We start from the raw sequence: 23,272 nt of genomic DNA, 5'->3' as shown, positions 1-23,272 counted from the left end.
CAGTTGAAAGTTGATTCAAAGGAAATATTAATTACAGGCAAGTAAACAACTGTCAGAAATATTTGGTGCACCATAACAAGATTGGTGACTTTATTTAAGTGGGTTTATTTTCAAAGATAAGGATAATTGAATGCTGCAATTCTTAGGGGAATCAATCAGTAAGGTAAAGAAAGAGAAAAGAAACATAACCCTGATAAACTGAGCAGCAAGGGCCCCTGGGAAAGGCATAAGAAAGGTTGTGGCCAGAGTGCAAGATTTGCACCTCCATATACAAGTTTATGTCCAGAGCCTAAACCCCTTGCTGGGCAGGTCACGCAAAGCCCCTGAGCTGGTTTCTTCACTGATTCTTTGTTGCTGAAGTGAACACACCTGGTAGGTGACACGCATGTGTGTCTGTGTCACTTGTGATTTTTTTCAAGCCTGTCAATCTCATAGCAAGTGTATCCCCTCCCTTCATCCAACATGAGGACAGAAATGTTCTCATAAAGGAATCATGTCCAAGGACAGGCTTTCCCGGGCATGCAAGGAGCACAAGCTTGGCATCTTTGAAACTCAACCAGGCTTGGGCACTTGGCCTTTCCTTACAAATAGTCTTACAGCTGGTTGGGAGAGCAGTGCAAAGCTGGTCAGACAGCGTATGTGGACACGTGAGAAGAAAGTTTTGAAAAGAACTTACTTAAGGTGATTTTTGTTTTCCTTTTAGGGCTCTCTCTTAGTTAGGGTTACTATTGTTGTGATGAAACACCATGGCCAAAGCAACTTAGAAGGAAAGGGTTTATTCGGCTTACACGTCTACATCACAGTTCATCATCAAAGGAAGTCTAGACAAGAACTCAAGCAGGGCAGGAATCTGGAGGCCTGAGGTGACTCAGAGGCCATGGACGGAGCTGCTTACTGGCTTGTTCCTTATGTTGCTCAGCTTGCTTTCTTATAGAGCCCAGGACCATCAGCCCAGGGATGGCCCCACCCACAATGGGCTGGACTGTCTACCATCAATCACTAGTTAAGAAAATGCCCTACATGTTTGCCTACAGTCCGGTCTTATGGGGGCATTTTCTCAGTTGAGGCTCCCTCCTTGGATGACTCTATCTTGTGTGTAGTTAACATAAAACTAGTTAGTACAGGCTCTGTTTCTTTGTTGATAGCACACATTATGTATATGAACAAACATCTCTCTCTCTCTTTCTCTCTCTCTCTCTCTCTCTCTCTCTCTCTCACACACACACACACACACACACACACACACACACACACATATTGTGCTGTTAGCCAACACAGAGAATGAAAACAATGTGAACAACTGTCCACTGAATGCATCTCAGTCCACATCATTGCTCTCTAGTGAACAGATAATTGTAGCACCAATAGTCACTCATTTTACAAGCAATAATATCAACAATTGATATTTATATATCCAGGCATGCTACATTCCTTATATGGGCTCATAAATTTAATCTTCACAGTAATCTTGTGTGGTAGATGTTACTTTATTCCTTTTGTAGAATAGAAAAGAGGTTCAGAAAATTCTATTAACTTTTCTAAGCTTGCACAGCTGGTGAGTGCTGAGACAAAGCCCAGGTTCTAGCTGTCCTTCTCTGAAGTGCAGACCCTCCACTTGCTCACTACATAGCCTCATACTCATGTCATGCTAGACATATTTGATAAGCAGCTTCCCAGTGTTAGAGACTCATCAACAGCACTGACACCAGAGACAAGTATATTTCTCAAGCTAAAGCCACTTGAACACATTTAGCACAGATCACTTTCATTAGCTATTTCACACCAGTGCATGTCCCAGGGCCATTGGAGTCAGATGGAAGCACTGTGCCTTTCCATGGCAGGAAAAAATTTTTAGAGTTCAGGAACAAGTTTGTAAATGTGACATCATAAGAGAGTTAAATCCAGCTGGGTGGTAGCGCACGCCTTTAATCCCAGCACTCGGGAGGCAGAACCAGGCGGATCTCTGTGAGTTCGAGGCCAGCCTGGTCTACAGCGTGAGATCCAAGAAAAGCGCAAAGCTACACAAAGAAACCCTGTCTCGAAAAACCAAAAAAAAAAAAGAGAGAGAGAGAGAGAGAGAGAGAGTTAAATCCTCACCTGAGCTGGAATGAGCCAAGTTCCTTCAAAGCTTAAAATCCTATGAGTCCTCCTTATTGTGCATTCCACTGGGGTTGTTGTTAAGCTTGTGCTGGACACTTATGCATGCATTGATACTGCAAGTATCTATGTACATAGTACATTTTCTAAGTACAAGGGAAACAGAGACAACCTGAGCAAGTGCATTCCTGTTCCTCCTCTAATTCCCATGCTCCTGCTTGCAGAATCTGTCCCACCCAGCACTTAAAAGGACCCAAGAATACCTTCTACCTTGGTCAGACACCTGGTCCCAGAAGACTCACAAACCAGAGACCAACATCTGTGTACCCCGTACCCCCATCAAGAATGCAGCTGGTGTTGATCTTATCGTGCTAGCACAATGTCCTCCTAAGGCTCACATCTGAACACTCTCCAAATGGCGACTCTGTCTGGGGAGGCTGTGGAACCTTAGGGGACTGACCTAGCTGTCAGAAGGCCTTTGAAGGCTATACCTGCCTTTGTTCCTGCCTCACTCTCTGCTTCCTGGTCCTCCACCCAGTGGACAGCTGCCATACACAACCATCGCTGCGTGTTCCTGCCACCATGGACTGAGCCTCTCTGTATGCTTTCCCTGCAGCACAGCGATGAAACTCTCTGGAGCCACAAGGGAAAAAAATCCGCTCTCTTAAGTCACTTCTGTCAGTATTTTGGTCACACATATGCAGAAGTCACTAATGCAGCCCCCACTCCTGACACCTGAATCTCCCCAGGAGGCAGCTCACACCATGCACATACCCAGGTGTGAATCCTGGCTTCTCTGCTTAGTCACTGCGATGTCACAGGCAGATGCTTTAACATTAACTCCTAATTTACACACTTATACACATGGTGAGAAAGGGACACACTCCAGGTATTTTGTCACCCAGACACAATGACTTCCAGTATTTTTCCAATTTTGTTTCATCTACCATCTCCCACAATTTTCCATTTTTTCTGGAATTTAACACTTAACACAGTGTCTGGCACACAGCAAGTGCTCAGTAGATGTCAAGCCTCTAAAGGAGTCCTCACTACAAGATGGCAAACTGGATGAGGCTCTTTCCTGTGGCACCAAAGGAGCTTTAGCACATCCGTCACAGGGCCCATTCCCAGAGGGACACCCACATGTTCTGCAAACACCTGCAACAAGGAGAGATCAAACGGTATTAGCCACAGCCCTTGGGCCTCAGTGGGACCCAGTGGTGCAGACTAGTAATCCTAGCTACTACGGAGGATGAGCCAGCAGGATCCCAAGTTTGACAACTATCTGAGTTACGTAGTGAGTTTCAGTCCAACCTTGGCAGCTAGGAAAGACTCTGTCTCAAAAAAAGAGAGAGAGAGAGAGAGAAAGATAGAGGGACCTAAGCACTCAGTGGTAGAGTGTTTGCTTACTATGTGTGATGACATGCGTTCAATCCCCCAGCACTAGGGGAGAAAACTGCAGCTCTATTCATTCATTATTATGCAAACGTTACATCATTAAAGCTTTTAAGGCTCAGTTTCCTGTCCTAACAATGACAAAAATTTTGAGAAGTCAATGTGTTTGAGGATTTACACTGCCATCTGTCCAAGTCACTCAACATTGTACTACATATACTTGACTCTTAAACACTGGTATCTAGATTGACCTTCTGCCTGCCCTGGCTGGGGAATCCCCTACTCACTACATATTACAAAAATCTGAGAACATCTATGCCAAGTTTTCCAAAAGTTAAGGGCACCATTCCACCACAACCTTGGTGAACATGGACAAATGAGTGGGCTCAGGGACCAGCATCACTGAGTCTGCTTCTTAGTTTATGAGAGATGTTTGGGAATCTATTTGGGAAGCAAGCTTGATAGAACCAGAACATGAGCCTTTTCTTTGTTGTGGATTCCATGTTTTAAAACATCAGGTCACTATTTGTCCTCGGTATTGGGTGAAATCTCACTTGCTTGGATTATGATGTAAAAAAAAAAATAATAACAAGTAGTAGTAGTAGGGCTAGGGAGATGACCCAGTGAGTAATATGCTTGCTGCACAGGCACAAGGATTCAAGTTCAGATTCCCAGCACCCCTGTAAAAACTGGACCTTTAGGATTGTAACACCAGTGCTGGTGGGTAGAAAAAGGAAGATCCCGAGGGGGGGGGGGTTACTGGCCTGCCAACCTAGCCAAAATGGAAAGGGCCAGGCTCAATGAGACACCTGCCTCAAAAAAATAAGAAAGGGAGAAGAGGCCATCCAATGTTGATTTCTGGCCTCTATATGCAGATACATGGATAAGCACATCTTCACAAACTCGTGTAACAGAGAAATGATAGATGGACAGACAAATAGATGATAGATAGATAGATAGATAGATAGATAGATAGATAGATGATAGATAGATAGATAGACAGATCATACATACATACATATGATGAGAGACAGAGACAGAGACAGATAGATAGACAGGCAGGTAGTGTGAGTGCATGAATGAAATGCCAAAGCCACGCTGCACATGTGTATAGAGCATAGGAGTATACTGCCCCACAGCTCTATACCCAAAAGCACATTCCAAGCAGCAACTGTTTTCATCCCAGCACTGACTGGATGGCTGCCTTCATGTGGGTATTACAAACACTGGAAGACACCCTGTACCTGAGTTAATATTGCTCTCTATCTTCATCACATCAAGCTACAGTGTCACACAACTAAAATTCAGCCACTGAAGGATGCTGTACTAAAGAGGTGGTGGCAACTGGGGTGGATCATGAGATACAAAGAAACCAGGGAAAGTCAAACAACATATAGCTAAGAGGAATTTGCCCATGAAGATTCTTAAATGTCAATAAGTGAACCTCAGTGATGTAAGATGCTAACAGAAAAGGTTGGTGAAGAGTGTGCAGAACTCCATGGATAGATCTCTGCAAGTCTTCTGTAAGCAAAACTATCCAAAACATTTTTTATTTTGTTAACACAGCTAAGCTGAGACATGTCCAGCTGGATTGCATCTACAACCCTTCACTCACACCTCCCATCCTGAAGAAGAGCGGACTTCAACAGGAGGGCTCTCTCTAGAAGACAGGAGGTTACAGAGGGGGAGGCAGGGTGCTCTCTGAGGACACAGGACACAATGTAGTTACCCAGAAGGTTTAGAGAGTTTGCAGAAAATCAACATCCCAAATACCACTGAATGCCTGGAAAAAAACAGAAAAAGCATTTGTTTCTGGGGGGGAAACACTAGTCAGAAAAAAATCAACCCTGGGAAATTTACAGAAGAAAACTGGTAACAATGTTCCCACCTTGACGCTCTCTCCTCCGAGTTCTACCACCTCCTCCCCTTCCTACAGTGCACATTACCTCTTGTAACATTTGACCCAAACATGAAGGGCAGGTCAGGAAGTGAGCTAGCTCTGGGGTTAAGGATGCCGAGAGCTCCTCACAGTGGCACAGGATTGTAATCCCAGCACACAGGAGGCTGAGGCAGGAGGATTGCAAGTTTAAGGCAAGCTTGAAACACAAGATAAGATCTTGTTTCACAGAAGGGCAGAAAGGAAGGGAGGGAGGGAGGGAGGGAGGGAGGAAGGAAGGAAGGAAGGAAGGAAGGAAGGAAGGAAGGAAGGAAAGGGAGAAGAAGAAGGGGGAAGGATGGGGAGGTGAAGGGGAGATGAGAGAATTAAAAACAGAGATTGAAGGCATCCGTATTGGCTCAGGACATGCCAAGACCACTTGGGGACAAATCTCAGCACAAGGGACAAAGGGCAGGAAATAAGAGACAAAGACAGGAAACAGGACAAGGGAGAAAGGGAAGGAGTATTTGTCCCGAAGGGACAAAAGACTGCTCTGGATAGCGAGGAGACAGAAGTGTCCCGTATATAAATGGCAGTTTATAAAGGTACAGGGGAAACTCTGTGTTAGGATGGGGTGTTTAATTTTGATTGGGCATGTTAATTAGGTGAGCCAAAGGGGTCTACTGATTGCTGGATTTCAATACTTTGATAGCTGGACCTTGGTAGTAAGCCTCAGAAGAAGGAAGTGGCCAAATAAGAGAACAGGCCTTGGTGTCTAGCTTTAGGAATGTAATCTAACCATTTTCAGCAAGGCAGAGGGAAGGGGGAGAGAAGGGCAAGGCCTGCCAGAGCCATGATTGCCATGCTCGAGCTGGCCAGGGTCCCTTCAGAGATTAGTTCTTTCTGGAAGCATTGTTGAGCAGAGATGAAAAGAATATGTAGACAATCAAATCCACAGTTAAATGCAGCAACTTGAATATTAAGTGAAGACCAACCTAAAAATGCACCGACCCTCCTTCCCGGGTTGCAAATGCATGCATCTGTCTTCTCATTTCTCAGTGCTGTCACTGAGCTCCCACAATGCCAAGGAAGTGGTTTTATATTCAGTTAGGTGGGTCCTAATTCTATGAAGGGCTGGCCTAATTGTCCATTGATCAGATCAGATTCCTCTCCTGTTTCTTCTCCATCAGTCAAAAAGCTTGTTAAGCCCCTGGTAAGTAATTAATATCAATTGTGTAGTTCTAACTTCTCAGGGAACTCCCAAAATCATCCCATCTTCTGAACATACACATTTTAAGTGACTATAACATATAAAAAGTTTCTATAAATCAATAAAAAGATAAATAATTCATTACAAAGAAGTTCATTCTTACTGATAACTATTATTTTGCATACAATTTATCTTTCTAATATGAATTCAACTTACAAGGCTACATATTCCCTATTGTTCTTAGTCAAAGGTTCTTAAGAACACTTTGGGGAGAAGGATTGGGTCAACCTGGCAGAATTAAATGAAACCAATGTCCAAAGCAATTCTTGTAAGGACACAATGCTGGTGATGGCACTAGTGGAATTCTCCCCTGGGATTTACCAGGAACATTCTCCTGCATTGTTCTCTTTGATGTCAAAGGCCACAAAGCCAGGCCTTGTGAGGCCTGGGATTCCAGCTACAGGAAGATCTAGAGTGCAATGTAAGCCTAGGCTACAGAAGATCTCAAGGGTACCTCGGCATTAGTAAGTGAAATACTGCTTTCCAAATAAAAAGCAAAAAAAGAAAAAAGAAAGAAAGAAAAAGAGTGGAAATGTGGCCACTAATATGATGCCATCCCACCCAAGCTGGCCTAGACCCCACCCCTAGTATGCAAAAAGATCATCAAAGCACAAATATAGACCCAAAGAAGAACCATACATACATCAAAGTGGCCTCTCATAGACACCTGAGTACCCAGTCCCTGGACAGACACCTCCCAGCAGTCACTTATCTTCAGCACAACTTTAAACAAAAGTCCCTTATTTAAGCAGAACTAATTAGCATTCCTTCCCTGACCTTTTGCCTATCAAGCAAGGAAAGCTGGGTAAGTTTGTTGTTCAATGAACAACTCCAGTGTGGTTCAAAATCACCCCTGAGACAGAAACTCTGTGTGAAAACCTGTTAACCAACACCCTCTGTGGCCAGAAACTCCATCCCATGTCTTTGCCCTGATGGCCTCCATTTGCTTACCATTTGGATTCCTTACATTCCATTACATTCATCAGACTTGGGAAGAGCATATGTTCACTTCCACCAAAGCAGGATCAGATACAGCAACTGCTCTGTCACAGTTGCTACCACTTACCTCCAGGGTCTGTGGGATTCGGACATAAAGTTCCAAATGCTTGTGTGTTTTGCACTGCAGTGGGGTGATTTCTAATACCATATTATAATCCAGTTCACAAATAAATAATATGTAGTTATTTAATATTATGAAACCTGAAACATCCCATTGGATGGCCCATTTTCCTACCCATGTCAATGTCAAATACTGCCATTGCCAACACAGTACAAGAATTTCCAAAACCATGAAAAAATATCATCATAAAATCAGAGAATTCATGTCACCTAGCAATATGAAACTGTCTCAGCAAATAAACAAGCCTTGAGGCTTGTGGGTGAGCTTTAGCAAAGGATGCCCATCCTGGGAAAGTGCATGGCCCCAAAGCTTCTGCTGTCTTTGGGAACCTCCCATCCACCATGGTTACATGCACCCTTCTGACTGCCTGTGTCTGTTGCTTTCAACCATGATTTTCACATTGCTTTGAGGTAGGTGACCTGAAAACCTAACTGCTAGGAATGACCGCCATAGTAATGTGTGTTCGTCAAAATCCACATTGTTCCCCAACTCCTAAATAAAGCATCAGCTCCACGGTGTGTGCTGTCTATACAGAGCTTTGGAAGGAAAGGAAACCTGTGGGAATAGAACAGGATCCCCAAGAGTACTCTGTTTCAGGAAGAACAGCTACTAAAACACAATGGTAGAAGCACCTTGCCCCTTTTTCCTGAGAGAATAAGAGAACTGAATTTACTATTGTAGAAGGATGCATATTCATCCCAAACCATGGTGACCGGGACTCAACATTCCCTACTATACACACACATGAGGGGTGTTATATGTTGTCTTTGTGAAGCTCATTTTATGTTTTAAAAGATAAAATTCCAAACTTGTTCCTTGAAAGCAATATGAGACCTAAAAGTAACAACTAGTCAACCTCTGAAGGCAAAACAATTGGTTAACAAGTAACCCAGTCACGATGAACAGGTAGTTCATACAATCCAATCAACATGAACTAATAAGATGGATTATTAGCAGATTAACAACCTAAATCAAACATGATCTCCAAGTAAATAGATCAACCACGATGAACTAATCAAGTCATCTAGTACTAATAGAAAACCAACTAAGTGGATCACTATTTAACAGAGAACACAACCAAGTCAACTCTTAAGGTGCCAATTCAGCATCACATCGAACAGAAAAATTTAACACATCCTTGAGTCGCTCTTCGCTGATCCAAACACACCCCAGAAAATCCCGCCATGTTACCGCTGCCTAGTGGGACTGGAAGTGGCCCATGCACCAGTACTTACGGAGGTTATTTATGGGGGTTCTTGTGTCCATGTTCTCATAATGCTGCACGTGGACGACAATGTTAAGGTCTCTCTCCATGTGGTCAGTGTTGCAGTGGCCCTGTGGCCTCATGACATCTGCAAGGGCTCTGGAGGAACAAAGAACAGACTCTGCTCATTTGCAATATTACAGCACATACCTGCCATGTACCCAGCACTGCCCAGTTGGACAAAAGACAAAGCCATCCCTTCCAGAGAGCTGCCATTCCAGTTAGAGGTAGACAGGAAAACACAGAAGCATAAATCAGAGGTTGCAAAGTCACTCTGTGCACAAGTAACTAGTTGTCTACCCGATGGAGCATCTGAGGGGGTTCATGACGAGTTCATGCAGTGTAGCTCCACCACAGAGACTGAGTTCTTTCTTTATGCCTAAAACAGATGCCCACATTTCCTACTTAGCAATGGCCTAGTGTCAGTTCTTGCCATAAGCTAATCACTAGGTTAATCACAGAAAGCAATGGCATCACTTATCAAAGCCAAAGAATATAGACCTTCTCATGGGCTTACAAGGAGTATTACTCCTTTACAGAAGAGTAAACAAAAGCTCAGAGAGGTGAATTAACCTGCTTAAGGTCATACAGCCAGTGTGCAGCACAGAGACTTCAGTCAACTTTTCTTTTACTTTTTTTTTCTTTTTAAGAGATTGGGAACACAGTCCAACTGACCTTCACAATGAGATGTAAGCTGTGTTTGCACTGAGAACAGAGCAGAGACAGCAGTCAAACAGATGTCACACCCTAAAGTCAGACCTACCAACACATCTCCCCTCTTAAGTGCATTTAAAGATATGCAAATGCCCTTAAACATGTGTAGTACGGGAGTGTTGTTTGCATGTGAGTCCTCCACATATGTGGTCTTCTTGAACTGCCTTCTGGCTTCCCCTTTGTTCAAGCTAGGGGAATGCTGAAGGTCAGTTGACTTCACATCTTGCAAGCAGGAGTGTTCCAGTGTTTTCAGTCCTGTATCTACTTACCTGCAAGGATGGCTGTCTCCATGTGCAACCCTAGTAAGGTAGAAGAACCAACCAGGCACAGGGGTGCCAACTACAAGCATAGAGGTGTTCTGTGAAAACTAGTAGATGCATCTGTTATTATGAACAATCCCAGGAACCAACACTATGATGAATATCTTCATATCGATCCACTCTTGGGCCAGGAAGAGACACACACCTGCGAGCCCTGTCTCCATGATTTTAGGGGATACACCCAGACATTCCTAGCCAAGTGGACTCTCGAGATACACACCAAAGGAGACAGAGGAAGGGGAAGCAGATTCCCAGAGCTCAGCAGAGCCTATCTGCTGAAGTCAACTCTGCCACGGCAGTGAGGATCACAGCTAGCAGCACCCAGGAACATGATTAAACTGTCTTGATCCATCGGAATCCAGAGGGTTAGAAACCCAGAGCTGGGGTGTATGGGAGGTGCTTTTGAAAGAGCTCCCCATAGACTACTCTGTGCTCAAGTTCAATTTTATGTTTGTGTTGGAATGATAAGAGGAAGCGAAATGAGGAAGGTTTGATTATGGTGACAGACTGTGGTAAGAACCAAGGCTAGGGAGAAGTCTGAAGGGAGAGAGACCCAGGGCAGTAAGCCAGAGGCCCATGGGGGCCAGAGGCCAGGATGGAACTCATTAGAAGACAGGAGAATAACAAGAGCTTGCACACATTTGTTCGTTCAACAGACGTTTATTGTCTCCAGTGTGCCATGCACGACATGAGGCCCTGGGGTACAGCACTGTACAAGCTGAAAGAGGTCATGGGCTTCTTGGAGCTTACATTCTATGGGAGAGAATAAAAATAAATATGTTAAATAAAAATAAGCAAGAACTAAAATAAACAAACAAAGAAGGATGCAGCCAATAGAGCCAGGTGCCAAAACAGCATTTTCCATCACAGCCAAAAAGTAGAAACAGTCCAAGTGTCCATCAGCCAATAAGCAGAATGTGGTGTATGAAATGGAATATTACTCAGCCATGAAAAGGAAGAAGGGAGTCCTGACACCAGCCCCAACATGAATTAAACTTGAAAATCTTATGGCCAGTGAAAGAAAGCAAACACAAAAAGGCCTGGGTTTTATGGTTTTGTTTACAGTAAATGTCTCGAATAGACAAATCCATAAAGAAAAAGTACAATCATGGTTGCAGAGTCTGTGTGGGAATTGACTGCTAAGCAGTTAGTGCTTCATTAGACTTAGTGGCTCAGAAGTAAATTAATGGGAGAGATGGGGAGAAATGATAAGACAACATGCTATGAAGAGGTGAGACTTGAGTGAGCAGAGATGTGCTGGTCATGTGATGCTGTAGCTTGGATCTGGACTCAAAGATGCATGTCAAAGGCTCAGTTTCCATCCTGACACTGTGGATGATGGCGAGGACTTTAAGAATCAGGGATAGTTGGAGGTCTTCTGGTCATTGGTGGCATGTCCTCAAAGTACTGTGGGACCTGGTGTCTTCCTTTCTCACTGTTTGCACAGCTGTGCTCCATCACATGCTCCTGCTAAGACATGATGCCTCATCGCCAAGGTCAACAGATTGTGACCTGAAACTTCCAAAGGCTGTAAGTCAAAACGAACCTTTTCTCTGTATAAGTTGATTAGTTCAGATGTTTGCTGCAGTAACAGAAAGCTAGCTCGCACACAGGAAGGTGATGGAAATAATGTATCAGGCAGGACATACAGAAGAATAGGCAAGCAAGCTAATAAAGCTGTAACAGGGCAAATGGGGGGAGGGGAGAACATAGCAAGGGAAAGATTGTCATAACCCATTTTGCAGGGTAAGGAACTGCCTACATGAACTCCGCTACTCACTGAAGGAGTGAGTGGAGTCCCAGTCCTGAGTGTCTGAAATCAAAGTCCATGCCCTTTCCTACCTCTGCAATAGGTGTGGTCTGAAACTCAGGGAGGCTTCAGGGAAGGGGAGTGAGTTCTGAGACAGCACAGGGCCTTGCAAACCTAACTTGCCTTTTTCACTTCTAAACAGGCTCTTCATCCTCGGCTGCAAAGGATCGCCGAATTCTTCTGGAATTGAATGGAAAATTTGTTTGTGCCTTTTTTTCTTGAGCAAAGAAGCCATAACTTTCATCAAATTCCCCACAGGTTCACCCCCAAAGCACCAAAATAGTCAAGCTTTCCAGGGACAACAAAGCAAGGGTTTGGAGTGGCAACCTTAAATGTGGCTGGCATAGGTCCCTGTGCAGCTTCAGGGTACTGTGAACTGTGATACTCCAGCCTCAGAGTGACAAGGTCTCCCAGAGCTGTCCTTCCCAAGGCATGCAGTGGGACCAAAACCTACAGATCTCCACATTCTGGATGAAGAGCATCAACAGCATGCTTGGCTCACTGCAGGAAATGCATAAAATGGTCTGGGGTGGGAAAAACAATGCCCATGTATGGCTTTTAGTCATTAAAATGAGAAAACAATTCCATCCCGTGTGTTGACGCCACTCTCTGCACTGGATCCACATAACAGATGGCAGGAGTCAGGGACTAAAGACCAGGGGAGGCAGCCACGGGAGACACCCTCACCAGGACCCTTACTGCAGCCATATGTGTCCCAAAGGGAAGATAAACAATCAATTCTAAACATTAGATCAGGCTGATCATCATGAAGCAGGCATGTGGCTAAATGAAGAGCTCTCCTCTAGAAAAGCAAAGGCTGAAGGCAGGGCTGCTAAAGCAAGTAACAGAAACAACATGGTAGGCCAGGTGTGGGGGTGCACACCTGTAACCCAGCAATGGGCATTCCTGCTGAAGCAGGGATATGGTAACTGTGAAGCTACCCTGAGTTACACGGGGAGTTCAAGGTCAGCCTAGGCTACGTAGTGAGTCCCTAATGAAAAACAGAACAGGGAAAAGGGTTAAGAGAGAAGAGAGAGAGAAGGGAGATGGGAGGGGGAATGGAAGGAGAGAGGGAAGGGAAACAAGATGAATGAGATGGAAACAGAGATGGAAAGAGAGGGAGATAGAGAGGAGAGAAGAGTAAAAAAAGGAAGAGGAGGAGGAGAGAACTCCACTCTCCATTAGCTGTTTATAAAGTTAAAACAGGATTGGTCTATCAGATCCAAACAAAGTCATCCAAAAAGAAAAAAATCAAAACTCTCAAGAACATTCAAAGCATGGATTTATTTGTGTGTGAGGAACATCATCCTTAGTATACACAATGCCTTGGAATTTTAGCTAGTGGAAGCAGGAAGACATCACAACTAACTACAGACTTCAAATAATGTTTATTTTCCCACCTTCCACACAGTACAAAACTTTCCTTATGCATGCTTTACAATACACTTTATATTTGTTCATAGGTCCTGGCATATACTAATTAACAAAATGAGCATATTATGGGGTACATACTGAAACATTTTTGAGTATGGATGTGTCAAAACCTGTAATGAATCAGTGGAAAGGACCTTCTATTCATCCCAACAAAACAAACAACACTTCAGGGTTTGACACATGACTCTGGTGTCTGTCCAGCTTCAGTGTGATTGTAGAAGACACAAGATTATCTGGAAATCTTGCTAAAGCAAAAATTCTGATTCAATGACTAAGATATGACCTAATATTTTAAAGGTCCTTAAACCAGCCAATGAGCACCAAGCTGCTACAGGTACTGACACTCTAAGCACTATAGTAATTTGGCCACATTGTGTCATGATGTTTGACAAAACTGTTTTCTGGGTGCCTCTGAGAGAGTGCTTTTGGATGAGATAAACATGGAATTGGTAAAGTGAGGAAGGTAGATTTCCCATTGTAATGTGGGTAGGCCTTATTCAGTTATTTGAGGGTCTGAATTAAGTAAAGGATTGATCCTCCCCCAACTAACAGAATTCTCCTGCCAGACAGCCATGGAACTTGAGCATTGGTCCTTTCTGGTTCTGTAGCATCCTCTCTGTCAGCCTTCAGGCTTGACCTGAGATAGCAGGTTGGAAAATTTTGGACTTGATAGTTTTATATAATAGAGCTTTTAATATATTGATTCTGTTTCCTGGATCATCCTGTCTCATTAGGGTCCCTCACAGAAGCAGCCACACTTAGACTCCTTTGCCTCCCTACCCCTGACACACATACACTCTTAACCAAGTTCATAACAGTTGGGTTGACATACTATCTTTGAGGTTGAAAAATGATTGAATATTGCAATTTGCAAGCTTCAGCTTAGTATAAATTTTCTTGTACATTTCATTGTGTGTGATCTGTCCCTCCAATATGTGACTAACAGCTCTGTGAGGGAAAGAACTGCATCTGTGTCTGTCACTGTCTTCTCATAGTTCTAGCTCATTGTTAGCCAGAAAGTAGATATTCAATAAGTTATCTATTAGATGGATGGAGAATGAATATATGAATAGATGGATGGAAGATGAATATATGTATGTATGTGTGTATGTATGGATGGATGGATGGATGAATATATAGATTAATAAATGAGTGGGTAGAAAGATGAATGGATAATGAATGGATGGATGGATAAATGGATCGATGGATGAATGAATGGATGGATGATGGATGGGTGGATGGATGGATGGATATATGAATAGATGGATAGATAAATGGACAGATGGCTAGAAAGATGAATAGATGGATGGACAGATGGATGGATGGATAGAAGAATGGACAGATGGATGGATGATAAATGAATGGGTAAATGGATGGATGCATGGATATTTGAATAGGTGAATGGATAAATGAATGGGTGATATATAGATGAACAGATGAATGAATGGGTGGATAGATAAATGGATAGTTGGGTGAATTGATGGATATATGAATGGATGGATGATAGATGAATGGGTAAATGTATGGATGGACAGATGAATGAATGGATGGATGGATGGATGGATGGATGGATGGATGGATGGATGGGGTGGGTTATGCCATGTAAAACAGAATGCCAGAAACAGAACTCTCTATATTAGGGACTCAGGACAAAGTTATGGGATGTTTGTCCTTGCATTCTTTATTGTGGATGATAATGAAAAGAGACAGATAATAAACCAATCAACTGATAAATCAGTAACTTGCTTTGAGACCATGCTACAAAGGGAAGAAAACAACACTGAGCACTAATCTGGAGTGTGTGGAAGAGTGGGGAAACTGAGCATGAGAGGTCAGAGGGCTTCCTGGAGAAGGCAATATATATAGCTGGAACCTGAAGATGAGGACATGCCACTTGAGATCTAATGGGAGCGTGAGCCAAAGAAACAGATCCGAGATGAGAATGAGGGTGACTTGTCTGTGGGACAAAATGAAAACATAATATCACTTTTCTTTCTGAAAGAAAGCAAATATAAGATGCCAATGTTTCCAAACAGAGATCCAGTCCCGGTATCTTGCCTGAAAGCCCCCAGGAGTCTAAGTCAAAACTTAGGAGAAGATTTGTTCTTTGTTTGTTTGGTTTTGGTTGGTATATTTTGTTTTGAGACAAGATCTCATGAATTAGACGCTGGCCTTAAATTTCCTATGTAGCTAAGGGTGACCCAGAACCATTGGTTCTCCTGCCACCCCATCCCATCTCCAGAGTACAGTTGTGCACTACCATGCCTGGTTTTATGCAATGATGGGGCTCAAACCCAGGGCTTTATGCGTGCTAGGCAAGTATTCTACCAACAAAGCCATATTCCAAACTCATGTCCTGAGTTTTAAACACATCAGTGGGCTTCCTGAGCACCACCTCATGCCCAAGAAACTTCATTCATTGTTCAGAGCACAAGGACAATGGTCACAATCAAAGTTTCTAGAGTGGTAGTTACACCAATGCAAACAAATATCAAAGCTTACCAAACTCTATAATTAAAATGTGCATTTGACTAAGTAAGTTATGCTCTGTAAAGCTGATTTCAGTCCCTAAAGAGAAGCAAACGTGTCCTGCAAGAAAAATAGAGACTTCTGTGGTCAACACCCACGGGCTTCTCCAGCTTGGGAAACACTGAAATAACCACAGATGTGCAAAAAGGTGGGCAAGCAGGAGGGGTGTGACCACAGGAAAGGCCAATAGAAGGGGGCATTTGCCACTTGATGTCATATCTTTGCAAAGGACTATGGCTCTTCTAACCCATTTTTGAAAATCACACAGGACACTGCTCTGTCATTTGCCCACATGGATTTATTTTTTTTCTAGCTTGGATTTTTTATTCTGTTTGAAGGTGGGAAAAACAACATGTGTTTCCTACTGACTTCAAGGGAAGAGAGCATCAAATATAAACTTCTGCCCTCAAGGTTGCTTCCCCAACATTTCCACCAAAAAGTCTAACCCTGCCTGGGCAGGTACATAAAACCTGTCTAGATGTAATCTCAAACTGACTCTCATTACAGACCCTGGTGCACGGTGCTGTTTGGGGGTGGGGTCATTGAGCACCTCTTTGGGATATGAGAAAACTAGAGGTCCCGTGGGTCCATACTCCTGTGCAGTGCAGCCTAGCAGCCAAGGACCTGGCCCCTGCTTCAGACTGTCTGGGTTTGAAGTCAGACTCCTTTAGCTCACTGGGTGCTTGTTCACCCTCTTGGAAAGCAATCTGTGCCTCCGTAAACGGCAGACTGTCATAGAAGCTACCTTGTGGGGGAGGGGTGTGAAATTAAATGAAAATTTACACATAAGCTTGTGGCAAAATTGCAAATCTAACACGGGTTCTTCGACATCCCCCAGATAGCACTTTGCAGTACATTTCATCTAGTCATACACAAGCCATCCCTCCTGTTCAGAGGCTGCCAGATTCACTGATCAGATGGAAACGCAAACCCAGAGAGGTTAGGAGACTTAGCCACTGCCACAGAATACAGACTGGTCACTGTGGTCCAAGCTGCAATGTCACCCCCTTCAGTGGACAAGGGGAAGGAATTCCAGTAAGAAGGATGCTGGGTAGTGACTCTAGACAGGCTCTCTGTTAATCACTGTCTGCTCCTCTGTGAATTCTCAACCTTCAGATAAGAACTGGAGTCTCAGAGAGGTGATGCAACCTTCTCAAGGTCACACAAATATTAAGAGACTTCACTAGATCTGCTGGGAGCACGTGCCATTCACACAGGCCTTCTGATTCTCCCAGGTTTACAGGTGACGTGATAAAGTAAGTTGGAAGGGCTCTCTAAAGGGGATAGTCACCACCCAGCCATAGTAGCTGCTACATGAAAACTGCAGGTATGGTGTTACCAGATCTCCCAAAGTGGCCAGAGGAATTAGAAATTGGGATTCTCTGAGAAATCCCACTTTTCAGTACTAGCTACTGACTTGGAGTTGGTTTTAAAATAGTATGAATATTAGGGGCCGAAGAGATTTCACAGCCAAATACAATACCTCTTTACCAGATCCAGACTTAAAGCCAAACTCTGAAGGGTGTTTGGGATAAGAAGGAGACTTTAATATGATTGGACATATAATGACAGTGTGGCATTTTTGTTCTCTTTCTAAGACATATAATGACAGTGTGGCAATTTTGTTCTCTTACAATCGTGGGGAAATTGTGCGGGGAAATGCTCTTGGTCTTAGGAGACCCATGCTGCAAGTATGTGGGAACTGAATTCTCTGTCTGCAACTTATTTTTAAATGGTTCAGCTGAAGGGGGACAAGAGAGGAAGAGAGAGAAGGAAGGGCAGGAGGGAGGAAGAAGGAAGAAATGGAGGGAGGGAGGGAGGGAGGGAAGAGGAGGAAAGTGGGGAGATGAATGGAAGGGGGATAAAGGTAAAAAGAAATAGAAAGCATGATATGAAGCAAATTTGACAAAACTGCAAAGCTAGTTTAATTAAGATTAGTGGTTCTCAGTGGGGGATTTTACTCCTCCATGTCACCTGACAGTGTCTAGTGACATTTTTTTATTATCATGGCATGTGTAAGGGGTATCATCTACTCAGTGGGTAGAGGTCAAGGATGCTGCCAAACACCCTACAATGTGCAAGACAGTTCCCACCACAAGGGTTCCTATCCAGCCCTGATAAATAGTGCCAAGGGTGACAGGCTGTGATCAAGCAAAGGATGTCCTGCAGTTCCTTGTATTCTCAAGGTTTTTGAATGTTTAAATTTTCTCATAGAAACTTAAGGTGGCACACACCTATAAACCCATTCCCTGGGAATCTGGGGTGAGAAGGGCATGAATTGGGGACCAATCTGGGCCACACAGTCAGACTCTGTCTTGAAACAATACACAGAAAACTTTCAAGATGCATAAATAGTAACACCCTGCAAACCAAACAATATCTACCCAGGAGTTTTGAATGGCCATAGTCAGCCACCATTGCAGTCACTTCTTCCAGAAGCAGTGGCTGCCTATGGCTGCTCTCATGATGCTGCAGAGCTGTGTCCACAGTTCTCATCCCCCTTCCCTCCCTCTCCCCTTCTAGAGTACTGTATGTTTGTTGGGGGAGAGCAGTGCACTTGACTGGGGGGCATGTGGAAGCCAGAGGTGAATGTCTGAATACCCTCTTTTATTCTCTGCATCTTACATTTGTGGACAGGGTCTCTCACTGAACCTGGAGCTCACCAGTTGGTTAGACTGGCTAGGCAGCGAGGCCCTGGGATCCACCTGTCTCCACCTTAAGCACTAGGGTTACAGACATTCACCACAGTGCTTGGCTTTTCATGTGTGTGCTGGAATTTGAACCCAGGTCCTCATGCTTGCACAGCAAGCACTCTTCCCCACTGAACCGTCTCCCTAGTCCCTGCATTTGTACAGTCCTTACAAGATGGCATGAGTTCTCCCCACCCTTCCTGGTGGCTGTCCTCTTTCTTTTCCACCCTCCCTTGCCCAGAGGGAAGCAGGCCATAGGCCAAGAACTCCAAATGTGCATTCTGACATGCTGGGGGGCCTCCACTAGAAAACCCAAGTTTCCTCATCACAGGATGAAGTGTGCAGAGGACACCACCACCTGAATGTCCTTGACAAGGTGCTTCCCAGACAAAACGAGAACAAACCCATGACTGCATCCTGCATCTCCTGACAGACCCTAAGAGGCTGTGGCTGGCAGGTTAATTTCACCTGGAATGTGCCTCACCTCAGAGCAGCCTCTTTGTTCCTATGCTTGGTGCACTGGTCCCTGCTGGAGGATCTCTTAGCACCATCAGGCAAAAGCTAATGAGCCATTGCCACACTGGGCTCCGAATGATTAAGTACATAAGCAGCATGTGATGCATTCGGAGGGACCTGGGGCAGCCTGGTGCCATAGGAAGGTTACACAAGTAGAGAGAACAAGCTACAGAATGCAAAGAGAGTCACACTGCTCTCTGCTCTTCTCTTGGATTAGCTCTGCACCTCCCACCTTTGTAAAATATTTCCAAACTCAAGGCCAGTATTTCTCCCAGATCCCATATTCACTGAAAGAGGCTGCTAAAGAAGACATCTCGGTCCCACTCCAAACATTCTGACTTCCAATCTCCAAAGCAAGAACTTAAAGTTGGCACCTTGGGAAGCTCCCCAGATTTTGAAACTGGACCTAAAACATATGCCTCAGGTGCAAGTGAGTTCAACCCAGCATGACTATGCACGGCACAACTTTCTCCTAATTGTGTGACTTTGAGCAAGGCTTCTTCACCTGTGCATTCTCCTATGTGAACAGGGAATTAAAGTAATAGCTGTCTCATAGGCTAGCTGTGAGAACTGAGTTTTCACACACACACACATACACACACACACACACACCTCACAGCCCCTGGCACCCAGCCCTGTGCTCAGCAGGTGTTCATTCTTTTTCCTTCAGAGTGTTTGGCTGAGCATTAGAATCACCTAGAGAGCTTTGCCAGCCCAATAGTACTTGGCTTGCACCCCACATTCTAATTTAAAGTCAAAGGTTGCTCCCGGAGGCAACAGGGATGTTAAGCAATACAGGTGGTCTCAAACAGCAGCAAGCTTGAAAAGCACACCTAAGAAGCTGCCAGGAGCATAATCAAGTCTTCTCCCTTTCCAAAGCCAGGCACTCACTGCATTCTAGAACCCCAAATGTTTCCAGGGAGAGCCTGAGTTAAGGTGCTGCTCTATTCCAGCACTGAGTACTCCTGGATGTTGCCTCTAAACAGACCTTGCCAAGAACTTGCAGGAAAACTCCAGTCAATTCCTCCAAAAGAGCTGCCTGAGAGGAGGGGTTAGGACAGGGAAATAAGGTCCCCACTGAGGCCCTGGGTATCAGTGGAGGACTGGTTTGTCCAGAGCACCCAATTTAAGCGAGCTTCAAGCTGTAGCATAGATCTCTCCCACAGATATGCCACCAAATCCCAAAAAGGGAGTCTTGAGAACTTAGCAAAAAGGCATGGTGGAGATTTAAGTCCCAGTTAAGATGTCAGCCAGGCAGCCTACCTGTGTCTGAGTACTAATCCCTACATAGCAATACACTTGTCACAGACCTGCATCCATTCTCACCCTCACCCTAACACTGACATGGAAACTTCCCTGGGTAGTACTCTCCTTAAGCGAACCCACCTGGAAGCTTAGTTGACAGGGCACCTTGGGGTAGCCGGAGGTAGGCTGGGTCAGTGCTGGTCAGTCCTGGTATCCTGGACCCCCTGGGAGCGTACTTTTGTGCCCCCAAACCTCACCATCTAGTAGACCTTCCCATTAACCCAAACGGATCAGAACTCCCCACCTTCCCCTCCAAACTCCTTCTCTCTGGGAAAAGAAAGATCCATTGGATACTCTTCCACATATAAATAGAAAATAATTACTAGTGAGGTGGTGATGTTCCTTTGCCTATTTTTGGTGGGTCTCTTTGTTCAGATTTTTAGGCATGTACATGGATCGCATGCACGTGCGCACGCGCACACACACACACACACACACACACACACACACACGACCCCAGTGCAGGGTGCGGGTGGGAGTAGATTGGAGGGTGAAGAGAACATGGTGACTTCAATGCCCAGACTCAAAGTCGGTTTTTGCTCCAGCCATCCCGCTGTCAGCTGGCCCGTGGTCATTCTCCTTTCATCTCTCTTGCCCAGACCTCACACTAACCCCTCATCTTCCCCCGGGTTCTGGGCTCAAGTCTGAATCCTTCTCCTCCAAAGTTACTGAGTTCTGGGAATCAATTTAGACACTTGGGAAAGGGGTTAAACAAAAAAGGCAAATAGCTCTCCATTAATCCCCAAATGCTTTCTCTCCCATCTGCTGCGACTTTGCCAGTGTTGGGTCTTGCATAATAAAGCAAAAGGCAAAGTTGACGAATCAAGGTGCTTGGAAGGTGGAGGGTGGCCTTGGAGTCAGCTCTAACCCAGGCAAGGGGCGCAGCGCTGTGATGGCCGCAGCAGAAAGATAGATGGTGAAGGAGAAAAAGACCAAGGGGAAAGATGAGGCTCTAACCAAGGGCCATCAAAGCTCTGGGAAAGCACAGCGGCTCCAAGGAGGCTTTTGTTCTCACCCCCTCCACCACGCTCCCTCTCCTTCGCTTCATTTTCGCTAGTGTACGAGTTGCAGGAGGCACGCACTCCTTTCCTCCCTCCCTCCATCACACACGCGCACAAGGGATCACACACGCCCCCCCCCCCCTTCAAGTTCGCCTGCCTCTGTTTACCTAGAGAGGAGCATCTAGAATCAATGGATCCTCTTCCCCAAAACCCAAGAGTTTGGAGACCCGGCTGTGTGTCTCAAGCCCCATCACCATCTCTGGTGAGATGGGACAGCAGGTGGGCGAGGGAGAAAGAGACCCTCCCCTTTCATACTCGGCGTTCACCCCCACCTGTACTGAGCCCAGTGCCTCTGTTCCATACTGCAAGCGAAAGTTGTTGTCCTGGGTGACATTCCCCCAATCGGAAACGTTGGGGTGGGGGGAACCATGGCTAGGGATGCTGGGGATGGGAGGGAAAGGAAAGTAGACCCAGAGAGGAGGGCGAAGGGGAGGCAGCCCACCTGGACATGTGTTCCCTTTGGGGCCGGTGCGCTTTCTCCAGCCCCAGCTTGGTGAAGATGCCCACCAGCACCATGACAGCCACCACCCCGCAGATGATGTAGACGATCAGATTGGTCTTGTCCTTGGTGGGGTCGTGCAGGGGGTCATCCTTACGCGCTGGGGGCTTGCCGGTGTTGAGCCAGAGCGGTGTGTCGTAGTTGGTACAGGTGCTCTGGTTCAATCGCCGCTTCTTAAACGTGCAGCAGAACCGGAAGCCACAAGTCCCGCAGCAGAAGATGAAGTCGCCCGAGCTGCAGTTGAACGGCGGGTCCCACTGGCCCATGACATCGAAGTAGCCCCGACAGGAGTCCGGCGTGGGCGCCCGAGTCGGCGGTGCGTCCGAGCCCCCGACGCCCTCGCCGGCCTCTCCGGAGGCGGCCCCGGAGCGGTTACCCCCTGTGAGCAGCAACACGCCGCCCAGTTGCGCCAGCTGCCCGTGCCCAGCTCTCTCCTGCGCCCGGCATACGCGGGCGCACAGCTCGGTGAGGAAGCAGCCCAGGAGTAGCCGGAGGACTCGGCGCATCGTGTCTCCCAGCTCGGGCTGGAGCGCTCGGCCGCCGCTGGAGCCGCTGCCGCCGCCTCTGGACGCGCGGCCGAAGCTGCCGAGGCTGCTGGCGGGGGCTGCGGGCCGCCGCTGGCCGCACATGCAGGGAGGCGGCGCGGGGCGCTCAGTGGTCGGCGGCCACTGCGCTCGGCTCAGCCTGCGTTGGCCTCCAGCGCAACGCGCGCCGAGGAAGGGGGCTGGCCGGGGAGGAGCGCGCCGAGGCCGGGCGGGGACGAAACAAGAGCGGAGGCCAGCGCTGGGTGCAGGTCCTGCGGGCCACCGGGGGAGGCGGGGGCGGAGAACCGGGGAGAGTCGGTGTGTCCGTAACTCCCCTCCGCCCGCCGCCCGGGACTCGGCTCCCACGTCCGCTGGCTCGCAGGATGCTCTTCACCTCTCCAGCTCGCCAAGTGCGCTGGAGAGAGCGAAGCGACACTTGTGGAATGAAGGGAGGGCCAGAGGAAAGGGGGAAGGGGAGGAGGGCGGGTAGAGCAGGCGTGCGGAGGGGGGGGGGGGGGGCGGGCGCGAGCTCGAAAGGGGCGGGGGCGCGGGGAGAGGTGACTCGGACGGGCGGGGGCGAGTGGGGGGGCGTGCAGAGAGTGCTCTAGTAGGAGCAGTGAGCTCCGTAGCCGCCAGGTTCGGAAGAGCAGCCCGGATTTCCCTGCAGGTGAAGAGAACCGTGGCCCGGACCTCTGGCACCCTCTGGGGAGAAAGGTGCGGCTCACCCCTAGCAAGGGCTTAGAGGTGGCTCCGCCCGCGGCTTCCCCCCCACCCCAAAGGTGCGTGCGCAGGAGCTGCGGTTGCAATCTGTCGATCATGCAAGGGGTGACTCGGGGAGAATCGGGACA

General features: G+C 46.3%; 1 protein-coding gene across 3 annotated transcripts in view; it reads right to left on the bottom strand.

The window, feature by feature from the left end:
* The window catches only part of Shisa9 (shisa family member 9), a 302,431-nt gene extending 279,518 nt beyond the window's left edge, over positions 1–22,913 (bottom strand). Inside the window, exons 1-2 of one of the 3 annotated variants that reach the window (XM_052759519.1) lie at positions 21,844–22,897; positions 8,994–9,121 (exon numbers count right to left, since the gene is read on the bottom strand). In XM_052759519.1, coding sequence (XP_052615479.1) covers positions 8,994–9,121; positions 21,844–22,529 — 814 coding nt within the window. In that variant the 5' untranslated portion in view covers positions 22,530–22,897. Of the gene's footprint in view, positions 1–8,993; positions 9,122–13,131; positions 16,571–21,843 lie in introns of those variants that run through there. The other 2 variants (XM_052759518.1, XM_052759520.1) reach the window with 2 other exon arrangements.
* Between the last annotated feature and the right edge of the window lie 359 nt (positions 22,914–23,272).

Source organism: Peromyscus californicus, unplaced genomic scaffold (assembly GCF_007827085.1).
Source record: "Peromyscus californicus insignis strain IS unplaced genomic scaffold, ASM782708v3 Scaffold_3__1_contigs__length_106647218, whole genome shotgun sequence".
Classification (NCBI taxonomy): Eukaryota; Metazoa; Chordata; class Mammalia; order Rodentia; family Cricetidae; genus Peromyscus; species Peromyscus californicus.
This window is presented reverse-complemented; position numbering and strand designations above follow the sequence as displayed.